Genomic DNA, 13910 nt, shown 5'->3' on the forward strand with positions numbered 1-13910 from the left:
TCACAACCATTGTTGGTAATAGTACTCCTAGTTGATTAAAGTACACAATATCTATGTCCCTCTTCTTTGACGATGACTCATCTTTGATTAACTTCTATATACACATAATAATAAAAATTTAAAGTATATCATTAGATCATTGGATTAATTTTATAGATAGTCATTCAATTTTCATTTTATAGTATGAAGGTTAGTAAACTTTCTGTAACGAAGAAATTGCTTAATTTTATCTAAAGTATTATTGCCAAACCCACTAAACTATTGTTTGCAAAAGAAAAGTCATGCAACTTTACCTAAATATCAAATAAAGTCATTAGGAGAAAATAAAAGAGATATTGTATACTCTCTCTGTCTCAATTTATATGAACCCATTTGACTAGACACAGAGTTTAAAAAAGAAGAGAAGACGTTTAAACTTATGGTGTTAAATAAGTCACATAAATTTTGTGTGGCTATAAATAATTGCATAAAGGTAAATTGTTTTCAAATGTAGAAAAAAGTCATTCTTTTTTGCATGGACTGATAAGAAAATAAGTTCACATAAATTAAAACAGAGAAAGCATTATATTTAGGCAAAATTACATATTTTTTTTGTTAGAGAAACACATTTCTAGTGACTTTTTGGGACTCTTAAGCAATGACAATTACTATTTTGTTGTTACGATGAATAGTTTTGTGATGTTTGCGCAAAGTCGACTGACTTTATGTTGCAAAAAAATAAAACTTGATGCAATAAAATGAAAGTTGAGTGAATCTTTTAGGAAATTGAATTTTTAACCTAAACAAATAAGGCAACTAACGTCTTAATCACATGTTAAAATAAACGGAAAAGGTCCAAAAATATCCCTGAATTATTGAAAAAGGCTCATAAATATCCTCCTTCTACCTTTTGGTCTAAAAATACCCTTAAGGTTTGTTTTTGGCTCAAATATACCCCTCAAACTAACAAAGTTAAAGTTAACTCTTTTAAAAAGCCAAATGGCATTTTGTGATTGGACACATATATTATTTAATTTAAAAATTAAAAAATATGAACAAAACTGATTTTTTTTTTGCATTTCGTGAATTAATCAACGAATTTTTTTTTTTTTTTTGCATTTCGTGAATAAAAAAATGAAATAGGAAATTATAATTTTTTTTTGCATTTCGTGTATTGAAAAATGAAATAGGATAAAAAAATTAATTTTGTTCATATAAAAACAAAATTGGAAAATATATTTTGTCCAATTTTCCAATTTCGTTTTTATATGAACGAAAAAAAAAAAATTATCCTATTTCGTTTTTATATGAACGATTTTTTTTTTATCCTATTTCGTTTTTTAATACACGAAATGCAAAAAAAATTATAATTTCCTATTTCGTTTTTTTATTCACGAAATGCAAAAAAAAATAAAAACAGTTTCGTTCATATTTTTTAGTTTTTAATTTTTAAGTTTCCACACAATTTTTTTAAAACAAATATGTAAATTACGGAATTTTATTATTGACAATTTTTTTTTAAATCTGGAATTTTAAATTACTGGAAATTTATTATTGGCAATTTTTTTTTAAAATTTGGATTTTTTTTTAAATTACGGAATTTTATTATTGACCAATTACAAATTGTCATTTGGCTTTTTAAAAGAGTTAATTTTAACTTGTTAGTTTGAGGGGTATATTTGAGCCAAAAACAAACCTTAAGGGTATTTTTAGACCTAAAAGGTGGATGGAAGGGTATTTTTAGACCAAAAGGTGGAAGGAGGGTATTTATGAGCCTTTTTCAATAGTTAAGGGGTATTTTTGGACCTTTTCCGTAAAATAAATAAGGTTACAAAATTATTTAAACTGTCCAAATTAATTTTTTATAAAATTTCTAAAAGTACACTTGTGGGGCCAGGGAAAGGTTGGTCAGCCTAGAATCTTCAACTACAAAATCAAAGTTTGTCAAGTCAATATCTCTCTAGGCTTTTACATTAAATTCACACACAGCCAACCAAAAATAGCCATCATATTTTTCTTCTTTCTCTAGTCATCTTATACCCTTAATGCTCTACTACAATCTGTTATTTTTTTCCTTCTTCATCAAAATCCTTGAAATCTTTATTTTTTAATAATTCCAATTCTTGAATGGCCAGTGGTCTCATTATTTCCCACTGGTGCATTTTTTTGTTCATTATTTCTTGTGCAGCCAATAAAATTAGACAAGGAGAAATTCTAAGAGATGGTGACACTATTATTTCTCCAAAAAGGAAATTTATTTTGGGATTTTTTAGTCCTAAAGGATCTAAAGAAAGGTTTCTTGGTATATGGTATGCTGATGTTCCAGTAGATTCAGTTGTTTGGGTTGCAAATAGAGATAAACCAATTTCTGATAAAAATGGTGTCTTTACAATTGAGAAAAATGGGAATTTAGTTGTTAAAAATGGTCGTGGCGATTTATTATGGTCGACGAATGTTACTGTTGATACGACGAATTCTACGGGGTCCCTTTTGGACAATGGCAATCTTGTCATAGTTAATAGTAATAACAGGGACTTGTGGCAGAGTTTTCAGCATCCTACAGACACATTTTTGCCACAAATGAAGGTTTATATGGATGGAGTTTTGAGGTCTTGGACTACTGAAAGTGACCCTTCAAGTGGAAGGTATGTAATCTTGCATCATGTGACCATCTTATCTAAAAACTTAAACGGTTGGAGAAAACACGTTTTTATTTACTTAATTTTCTCTTAGAAAAGAATTGGAATTAGTTACGAATTTCATCGCCAAGCGGTCGCTAAATTGTTCATAGTCTCATCGCTAAATAAGATTAGCGACATATTTTGTTGGTTAGCTATAGAATTTGTCTGCCGCTAAGTAGGATTAGCAACAATTTTACTGTTTAGCAATAGAATTTGTCCATCCTAGTTCTTGTTTTTTAAGTAGTGTTTTGTTCAAACACGCTACCTCACTTGTGGTCTGAATATTTAATAATCCATAAGTGGTGGTGCGACTTGAACCCAAGAATTCTATCTACTCTGATGTTGTGTTGCATTATGTGACTGTCTCATCTAATAGTATAAGTTAGTAATTAGTAGCAAGAATTTTGTCAACTCTGATATCAGGTTGCATTATGTGACCATCTCATCTAATAATATAAGTTAATTAGTAGCAAGAATTTTGTCAACTCTGATATCGTGTTGCATTGTGTGACCATCTCATCTAAAAGTTTAAGCTGAGAGCACACTTTTATTTACTTAATTATGTTTTCGACAGGTACTCCTTGGGAGTTAATCCTCGTGGATCACCACAGATTGTGATATGGGATGGACCAAATAGACGTTGGAGAAGTGGATATTGGGATGGACTCTTATTCACAGGTGTTCCAGATATGAAGGCTGTGTATTTACATGGTTTCAAGCTTTACAACGAGGGGAATAGGCTATACTTCACTTACACTGCAGCAAATGCTTCTGATTTAGTGAGGTTCCATATTAGTCCAACCGGATACGAGTTGCAAGAAAGGTGGGATAACGATAAGGGACAGTGGAGCATGATACAGTTTCATCCATCAGATGGTTGTGACCTGTATAACTTTTGTGGGAATTTCGCGAAATGTGATGCCTCAAATTCGCAAAAGTGTGTCTGTTTAGATGGATTTGTACCGAAAGATTGGGGAAAGTGGAATGCGAGAAACTGGTCAGAAGGGTGTGTTAGGAGAACAAGATTGGAATGCAGGGGAAATAGTAGTGATGGTGGAAAGAGGGATGGATTTTTGGAGATTGAGAAAATCAAGTTGCCAGATTTTGCTGATACTTTAGCTATACAAAACATCAACGAGTGTAAAAGAAAGTGCTCAGAAAATTGTTCTTGCACTGCTTATGCTTTTGTTAACGGAATAAACTGCATGATATGGAGTGGAGATTTAGTTGATCTGCAGCAGTTCAAGGAAGGGGGAAATACTCTCTATATTCGCCTTGCTCATTCTGAATTCAGTAAGCATTACAATCTGCTGAAATAGTAACATGTTTACTACTAATTGTTTTTGGTATTTATACAATCATTAAAATTTGCATCATATTGCAGTTCGCCAAATGCTAAGCAATTGTCATTTGGTCCAAAAAATGTGAATTGCTTGTCATTTTCAGCAGTTGTGGTCTCAAAATGCTTGTGGCAACATGTTCTACCTGATTAGTTTCTGTTGAGTTAGTTTGTAATATTTGTAGGTTCTTAAATTGAACAGACACATCTATTCGTGTAACAAAATGACTTCTCGTCAAAAGTTATCTCTCAAATTCTATAAGTATATGGACTCTCTTGAAGTAACGTAGTTAAATTTGCAGTATACTAGGGCTTTGTTGAATCCGGAAGGAAATTGCTTGTAAACCCCTAAAGAATATACGAGCAATATTTCTTTAAGGACAATGATTTTTCATAGCAAACTCGAAATTCCTCAATTTCGTTTTCCTATTTTCTAACAGTTGATGCCAGTATTTTATTATACTCTTATCTCTATCTTTTAGCCTATCCAATATGTTTTATCTTCTTGTGTTTGTTCAAGTTCTTTTGAAGAATGATTAGGAAATACTTGAAGCTTTTCTAATTGTTAGATGTCCCCCATTACAAACTTTCTTGAAACAGGTAAAAAGAACAGGACAATGAAAATTGTGCTAATATCCATTCTGGCAGCTGGGGCTTTTGTTGTTTGTATGGCAGTTTTGCTACTTTGCAAGTATAGAGCCAAAACTCGAGGTAAAATTTCAAAATAGCTGGTGTTTTCGACTTGTTTTTACAACAGTTATTTCCTGTTACATAGTGTACCTATATCTTTAATTTCCTATTTTTAGCATCCAAGAGGATCAACCAAATGGAGATAAGCGAGCAAACTAGGAGCGGAGAGTTCTCTATGGACTTATCGGGGCCAGGAGACTTGAGTGTTGAAGGGCATCAAGGAAGTGGTTGCGAACTAACTTTCTTCAGTTTCAGCAGTGTAGCAGCAGCAACCGGCAACTTTTCTAGTGAAAACAAGCTGGGACAAGGAGGATTTGGCCCTGTCTACAAGGTTGATTGCTATATTAATTTTCATGTAAAGACAGATTTTAGACATTCAGATGTTGAAATCACAAACAATCTTAATTATTTAGTATTTCAGGTTTTAATACAACATCTTAATATTAAGATGTGTATACTGATTCAGACATCTAATTCTTAATGCACATCTTAATATTCAGATGTGGATTCAGATTCCGACATCTTAATCTTTATAAAAACAAATGAGGCCGTAGACTAACATCGATGTTTATCTTCTCTTTAGGGCAAGCTACAATGTGGCCTAGAAATTGCAGTGAAGCGGCTTTCAAGAAAGTCAGGACAAGGTGTAGAGGAGTTCAAGAATGAGATTATGCTAATTGCCAAATTACAACATAGGAATCTTGTTAAACTTTTGGGCTGCTGCATTGAGGGAGAAGAAAAAATCCTGCTTTATGAGTACATGCCCAACAGAAGTTTAGATTCATTTCTATTTGGTTAGCTCTAAAATGCTACAAATCCTAATATATTTTCTCCCTTGGATATATAGATTGATTACTTACAATTAATTTTGCTGGTTTACCTTTGCCAGATCCTGTTAAGCAAGCTCAATTAAACTGGAGGAAACGCTTCAACATTATTGAAGGGATCGCCCGGGGGCTCCTGTATCTCCATAGAGATTCGCGACTCAGGATAATCCATAGAGATTTAAAGGCTAGTAATATTTTGCTAGATGAAGAGATGAATCCGAAAATTTCAGACTTTGGTATGGCCAGGATATTTGGAGGAAACCAAAATGAAGCAAATACAAACAGGGTAGTAGGCACATAGTGAGTATCCATCAATTTTATACCGTTAAGAGACACTAATGATCCATTAACTTGCTCTGAGAGCTAACTCTATCGATGATTCCTTTTTAACTTAAACCAGCGGATATATGGCTCCCGAGTATGCAATGGAAGGCTTGTTCTCCGGAAAATCTGATGTCTACAGCTTTGGTGTACTACTACTGGAGATCATTTGTGGTCAGAGGAACACAAGCTTTCGCTCAGATGAACACTCAGGCATTATTGGTTATGTATGTCCAATCAACTTTCTCAACTACTTTTCAGTGTCTGTTTGTGAAGTTAAAGGCTTTATGTCTTGTAAAGAATACTACTGTTATAAACTACAACTACGAAAACAGTGGTTTTCCCTTTCTCTTATTTTTCCTTTTTATTGTGGAAAATTTTCAGGCATGGGAGAAATGGGATGAAGGTACGCCAATGGACTTAGTGGACCGTTCAATTTGGGACGAGTGTCAACACGATGAAGCATTGAGATGCATACACTTGGCACTAATTTGTGTGCAAGATATGGCAGTTCACAGACCGAACATGTCTTCTGTCGTATTAATGTTGGAGACGGACAATATAAGGTTGCCCTTGCCTAGGCAACCTACTTATACCTCAATGAGAAAATATGAAGATGCAGATATATGGAACGACAAGCAGGAATTTACCTCAAACAATGTCACGATTAGTGTTATAGTCGGTAGATGACATCTGCTATTTTGCAGAAATATGAGATCAAGTTATACTTATATTCATAATTTTGTGCTATCTAGTTATACTTTTCAGCAAGATGTCTATAAGAAATGATTCAATTCAAAACTATATTCAGTAAATATAACTGCACATCAAACTGATATATGGGGAAATTTATTGATAAGTATTTTACAAGTTTTTATGGAAATGAGGCCACTAGCTCAGTTAAGAGGCAAATAAAATTTTAGATTGGGCAGAATTATATTTTCCCATCAATAAGAATGATGAAAGATCAATTAAGAGTTTGCTATGCAATTTTCAATCAAGAGTTTGCTAACTCTATAATTTCTATAGAGTTGGGAGATTGTTCTCTGTTCTCTAATAAGTTGATGAGCTCTTACAACGACCTCAAGTTAATATATAATAATAATAATAATAATAATTAGGTTCACAGTCAAATATTTATAGATATTTAGTGAGTTTTTTAATGCATATATAAATATAAGAAGATGAGAAAACTGTTTCTATAATTTAACCGACTCACTTTTCTTGAAAAACTAAATTCTTTTTCTTTTGCCAAAAAATGGAAATAAGTATTTTACATTTTAATCAATTGTAACAAACGAACACCAAATTATAAATTCATAAGTTTGCTTTTTCCGATAATTTAGCTGTTGAATCACCAAAAACACTGGATTGTAATTCTTTAAATTGCTTGAGGAATTGCATTTAAATTTTCATTTCTAATGCTGATACGGGTAGTCTGATTATTTATATGTAATTGCAGATGGTTTATAATTTAGCTGACTACATATGAGAGTACTTTCTTCATTCTTGGAGTTATAGGGCCCAATGGAGATTTTGTTTCATGAGAAGGTCTTTGTATTCTTACCTTTGTATGTATTGATTGGATTAGTACTTAATGAAGTTCATGAGAAAAGTGATTGATATGTTAACAAGATTCTGGTGATTCTGAGTTAACATTTGAGATAGCTTAGACTTGTTCAATAGTAAATGACAAAATTTCTGGCACTCCCTTCTAAACAGATGCATGTGTTAGTTATTATGTATTGAATATTTCTAATATATAGAAGCCCCGTAAGGGGACGAACACAGCAGCCCATGGTTGTACCATGAGCTTTAAAAATTGTACCCGCATTAAATTTTTGTACCATGAGCTTTAAAAGTTGTATACTTTATTCAACTATTTTTATATTTCATGTAGACACATGTCATGGTACTTAATATTATTTCCCTTCTCATGTATAGACGTATGTACTTTAAATTTAATTCTCCGACATATTTATTTCCTTCGTGCACTTTTACTTGTTCACTTTTGACTTTTCGTGTTCTAACTGAATATTTATTCTCTTCTCATCTATAGACATATACAGTTCAATTTTAATTCTCCTACACAAATTTATTTCCTCTGTGCACTTTTACATGTTCACTTTTGGCTTTTTACATTCTTATAGAAAATGTACCAAAAGCTATATAACTTGTACACTTTATTCAATTATTTTTATATCCTACGTAAACATATGTCATAATACTTAATATTTATTCTCTTCTCATGTATAGTCGTATGCACTTCAAATTTAATTCTCCGACATATTTATTTCCTCCGTGCACTTTTACTTGTTCACTTTTAACTTTTCATGTTCTAGCTGAATATTTATTCTCTTCTCATATATAAACATATGCAGTTCAATTTTAATTCTCCTACACAAATTTATTTCCTCCATGCACTTTTACTTGTTCACTTTTGGCTTTTTACATTTCTATTATTTATCTATTATATATAAGCGGCTTGGGGGGGCGAACACGGCTCCCCAAGCTTGTACCTACAGCTTCACGAATTGTACCCGCATTAAATTCTTGTACCATGAGCTATATAATTTGTACACTTTATTCAACTATTTTTATATCCCATGTAGACATGTGTCCTAATACTTAATATTTATTCTCTTCTCATGTATAGACGTATGCACTTTAAATTTAATTCTCCGACACATTTATTTCCCCCGTGCACTTTTACTTGTTCACTTTTGACTTTTCGTGTTCTAACTGAATATTTATTCTCTTCTCGTGTATAGACATATGCAGTTCAATTTTAATTCTCCTACACAAATTTATTTCCTCCATACACTTTAATTTGTTCACTTTTGACTTTTCACATTCTTTGAGAAGTAATAAATCTTGCGTGGATATATGCCACAGTGCTGAATATTTATTCTCTTCTCATGTACACACGTGTACACTTCTATTTTAATTCTCCGACACATATTTATTTCCTCCGTGCACTTTTACTTGTTCATTTTGACTTTTCACGTTATTTAAGAATTAATAAATGAAGTGCTCCTTCCGTTCCATATTACTTAGCCACATTACTATACTTGACTTTTCACGTTCTTTAAGAATTAATAAATAAAGTACTTCTTCCGTCCCATGTTACTTGGCCACATTACTATACTTGACTTTTCACGTTCTTTAAAAATAATAAAAATGAAGTACTCCCTTCGTCCATATTACTTGGCCGCATTACTAAAAATATATGTCTATTTTTCTATTCTATATTTATCTTCTTTTCTATTTCTATTATCCCCGTTTTTCTTCTTTGTCAACACTTTAAATGTGAAGAGAGGACGAACAATAACAATGCAAATTTGTACCAAAAGTTATTTTAATGCTCCTACACATAACTTGTTCACTTTTGACTTTTCACGTTCTTTGAAAATTAATAAATAAAGTATATATTTTATCATAATATCCATATTTATTGGTATATAGTCTCAATAGACTCAAAAAATGATTTGAAAATGAATAACTAATGTGAGAGGTAAAATAAGAAGATGATTTTTTTTCCGTGATTTTTTTCCTTGATATGTTAACGTCGACAAGTAAAAGTATAGGGAGAGAGTGACATTTATTCCCGTTTTCCTTCATTGTCAATACTTTACTTATTTACTCTCCTTTGTAGTCTCTAATTATTATTTCTTTACATTTATATAATGTATTACTTTATATTTTCATTTCAGAATTAAAATTTGGTGATTAATGATATAACATATATCTTTCTAATTTTGATTTCTTTGTAACAATTAATATTAATTTAATAAAAATATTTTAATCCAATATATACAACAAAATGGTTCTTATGTTTGGATCTGAACAGTTACTTAATTGAAATGAATATCAACCTGTCGGTATACATATAAAATATTGAAGAATTTAAAAGAAAAAATTTAGAACCAAAATATTTATTTTCCCTCATATTCTTACTAATTTTCTTTTACATCAATGAACAACTTTCATTGTCATGATAATGATAAAAATGTCCGACTCTTTCCATCTCAAAGACTTTTAATTACAACTAAAATGATAGTACATAAAATATATTTTGTATATATAATAACAATTAGAATGTTTTTAAAAGTTATTTTCAAAATACAAACCTTAAAGACTGGTTAATTAAAGCGAATAGACATGTTCGGCCCGTGCATCCCACGGGCATATGTGTTAGGTGTGGAATTGGCCAAACAAGTCAATTCTTTTGTTCACATAGTTGTGATGTAAGCGCTTACCTCATAATAGTTGTGATGTAAGCGCTTACCTCATCATAGGAAATTCATTCCTATAAATAGGTAGCTTATGGTTCATTTGTAAGATATCATTAAGATCATTTGCTATACACAAGAGAGAAAAAAATCTAAGAGAAATACTCTTAGTGAAAGGCCTAAGTAAGAGAAGGTCTTTGAGAGAATTTTCTGTGGTAAAATTCTTGAGTGTAATTGGGATTGGGGTTGTGAGGTTGAGTGTTGTAAACACTTGTAATATTTCTTCTTTAATAAGATCTGCAGCAGCAACGTGGACGTAGCTCTCACATTGAGGGTGAACCACTATAAATCTGTGTGTGCTATTTATTCTTCGCTTACATCACGGCGTAAGTAGGTTCTGTCTAAGGAGGTTGGTATTTAAGTGGTCCAGCTGTGACCCTCCAATCTTTCCTGGGAACCTGCTTACAAAGGTCGGATTTGGGATTCAAATCCTAACAACTGGTATCAGAGCAACAGGCTGTGTTGTGATTTAGAAACGATGGGAGGCGAAGATGGTACGACGCACGGCATCGGTAAATTCGATGGTACAGACTTTGCGTTCTGGAGAATGCAAATTGAAGATTATTTATATGGCAGAAAGCTTCATGAACCTCTGAGTCCGAAACCAGAGGAGATGAAGCAAGCAGATTGGAATCTCCTCGACAGACAAGTTCTGGGAGTCATTCGGCTGACGCTGTCGAAGAACGTTGCTCACAACGTGGCAAAGGAGAAGACCACCGCAGATATGATGAAGGTATTATCTGACATGTATGAGAAACCTTCGGCAAATAATAAGGTATTTCTCATGAAGAAACTATTTCATCTAAAGATGATGGAAAATGCTCATGTTGCTGCACACGTAAATGAATTCAATACCATTGTAAATCAATTGTCATCGGTAAAAATTGATTTCGATGATGAAGTGCAAGCTCTAATTTTGTTGGCATCCCTACCAAATAGCTAGGAGCCAATGAGAGCAGCGGTTAGTAATTCTGTCGGCAGTGACAAACTAAAGTTCAACGATGTTAGGGATCGTATCCTTGCTGAGGAAGTGCGCAGGACAGATTCTGGAGAGGCATCGACGAGTTCTGCTTTTAATGTTGAAAACAGAAGCAGAAATTATGACAGAAACTACAACCGAAATAGGGGCAGATCGAAGTCAAGGAATGGCAGGGGTCAATCCAGACCAGGACGAACACATGAGTGTTGGAACTGTGGAAAACCAGGTCACTTCAAGAAGAACTGCAGGGCGCCAAAGAAGGAGGACAACAAGGGGGCTGGAATCAACGCTGCTACGGAAGACATTGGCGATGCGTTGTTGCTATCGGTTGACAGCCCGATAGACTCTTGGGTGCTTGACTCAGGAGCGTCCTTTCATACCACCCCACATCATGATATAATGACAAACTACGTGGCTGGGAATCTCGGCAAAGTTTATTTAGCCGATGGAGAGCCGCTAGACGTTGTTGGCACGGGAGACATTAATTTGAAGATGTCAAATGGATCCTCGTGGAAGATTACAAAAGTTAGACATGTTCCAAAGCTGATGCGAAACCTGATCTCAGTAGGTCAGCTTGATGATGAGGGATATGATCTCAATTTTGGTAATGGGTCTTGGAAGGTGGCGAAAGGTGCTATGGTAGTTGGCCGAGGAAAGAAGATTGGGACTCTCTACATGACGACTAGCTGTCGTGATACTGTTGCTGTGGTTGACAACACAAAGAAGACAGATTTGTGGCATTGTCGGCTGGGGCATATCAGCCAGAAGGGGATGAAGCTGTTGGTGACAAATGGCTTAATTCCGGAGCTGAAGACGGTGGACCTTCATACGTGTGAGAGCTGCATTCTCGGAAAACAAAAGCGAGTAAGCTTCTCAAGTGCAGGCAGAGAGTTGAAGGTCGAAAAGCTGGAATTGGTGCACACAGACGTGTGGGGACCTACCACTGTACCCTCCCTTGGAGGATCACACTACTACGTGACCTTCATTGATGATTCAACCAGGAAGGTATGGGTTTATTTTATGAAAAATAAATCCGATGTGTTTAGTGTATTCAAAAGATGGAAAGCCATGGTCGAGAATGAAACAAACCTCAAGTTGAAGTGTTTGAGGTCCGACAACGGCGGAGAATACACTGATGGTGATTTCAAACGGTACTGTGCCGATAATGGGATCAAGATGATGAAGACTATTCCTGGAACGCCGCAACAGAATGGAGTAGCCGAAAGAATGAACCGAACGTTGAACGAGCGTGCTCGGAGTATGAGAATACACTCTGGACTGCCCAAGACATTCTGGGCAGATGCAGTCAATACCGCGACCTTCTTAATTAACCGAGGACCGTCAGTTCCCTTGGATTTCAGAATTCCAGAAGAAGTCTGGAGTGGCAAGAAGGTAAATCTTTCATTTCTGAAAGTGTTCGGTTGCTTATCATATGTTCATAATGATGATACGGCTAGAAGCAAGCTTGATCCAAAATCAAAGAAGTGTTACTTTATTGGCTATGGTGACACCGAGCTTGGGTACCGATTTTGGGATGAACAAAATCGGAAGATCATCCGAAGCAGGAATGTTGTCTTCAACGAAGAGGTACTGTACAAATACAAGCTGCAAAAGAATTCAGAATGTCAGGACAAGGAATCGGAAATAGTCGATTTGAAGGACTTTCTGGCACCTGAGCCGCAGCCAGGTACAACCGAGGCAGAGGAACAAACAATCCGAGAAGGTGCTGATGAAAGTGTTGATTCTGAAACAAATGAACAGACGCCAATCACAGAGCTGCATAGATCATCCAGGATCAGGAAGCCGCTTCACAGGTACTCTCCATCCCTCAACTACATTCTACTCACTGATAGAGGGGAGCCAGAATGTTATGAAGAAGCAATGCAAGTCGATGAATCGACTAAGTGGGAGCTGGAAATGAAGGATGAAATGGATTCACTATCGGCAAATCATACATGGGAATTATCCGAGTTGCCAAAGGATAAAAAGGCATTGCAAAACAAATGGGTTTATCGGATAAAGGAAGAACCCAATGGAAGCAAGCGTTATAAAGCAAGGCTGGTTGCAAAGGGATTTCAACAGAAAGAAGGCATTGACTATACGGAGATCTTCTCTCCCGTAGTCAAGATGGTGACTATCAGAACTGTTCTTGGGCTGGTAGCAAAGGAAAATCTACATGTGCAACAGATGGACGTGAAAACTGCATTTCTTCACGGTGATCTAGACGAGGAAATCTACATGCGACAGCCGGAGGGATTCAAAATCAAAGGAAAGGAGAATCTGGTGTGCAAACTTCAAAAGAGTCTGTATGGACTAAAACAGGCTCCAAGACAGTGGTATTTAAAGTTTGACAGCTTTATGAAGAAAGCTGATTTTTCAAGGTGCGAGGCAGATCACTGCTGTTACTTCAAAAAATTTGAAGACTCGTACATGATACTGCTACTCTATGTCGACGACATGCTAATCGTAGGAGCAAACCTACAGGAGATTGATCGGTTGAAAAAAGGGTTATCGAAAGAGTTTGCAATGAAGGATTTGGGAGCTGCAAAGCAAATCCTTGGGATGAGAATCGACCGAAGCAAGGAGGGCATCAAACTCTCACAAGAAGAATATGTGAGGAAAGTTATCAAAAGGTTTAACATGCATGATGCCAAGCCAGTCAGCACTCCCTTGGCTGGACACTTTCGGTTGTCAAAGGATCAGTCGCCGACAACCGAGGATGAGAAGAAGCAGATGGACAAGATACCTTATGCATCTGCAATCGGTAGTCTTATGTATGCAATGATATGTACAAGGCCAGAC

General features: G+C 34.9%; 1 protein-coding gene across 1 annotated transcript; it reads left to right on the plus strand.

Moving 5' to 3' along the window:
• The first annotated feature begins 1962 nt into the window (after window positions 1-1962).
• LOC132631669 (G-type lectin S-receptor-like serine/threonine-protein kinase B120) lies at window positions 1963-6673 on the plus strand. The gene is made up of 8 exons (XM_060347338.1): window positions 1963-2624; window positions 3235-3953; window positions 4600-4710; window positions 4806-5020; window positions 5273-5483; window positions 5579-5816; window positions 5917-6064; window positions 6222-6673. The coding sequence occupies exons 1-8, from the start codon at window positions 2107-2109 to the stop codon at window positions 6525-6527; spliced, it is 2466 nt and encodes an 821-aa protein (XP_060203321.1). The 5' UTR covers window positions 1963-2106; the 3' UTR covers window positions 6528-6673.
• Window positions 6674-13910: the final 7237 nt, after the last annotated feature.

The sequence above is a fragment of the Lycium barbarum genome, chromosome 1 (assembly GCF_019175385.1).
Source record: "Lycium barbarum isolate Lr01 chromosome 1, ASM1917538v2, whole genome shotgun sequence".
Classification (NCBI taxonomy): domain Eukaryota; kingdom Viridiplantae; phylum Streptophyta; class Magnoliopsida; order Solanales; family Solanaceae; genus Lycium; species Lycium barbarum.

Coding starts and splice junctions, on each gene's coding strand:
- LOC132631669 (XM_060347338.1), top strand. CDS start 2,107: ATGGCCAGTGGTCTCATTATTTCCCACTGGTGCATTTTTTTGTTCATT. Junction 2,625..3,234: donor AGTGACCCTTCAAGTGGAAG/GTATGTAATCTT, acceptor TGTTTTCGACAG/GTACTCCTTGGGAGTTAATC. Junction 5,484..5,578: donor TTTAGATTCATTTCTATTTG/GTTAGCTCTAAA, acceptor TACCTTTGCCAG/ATCCTGTTAAGCAAGCTCAA.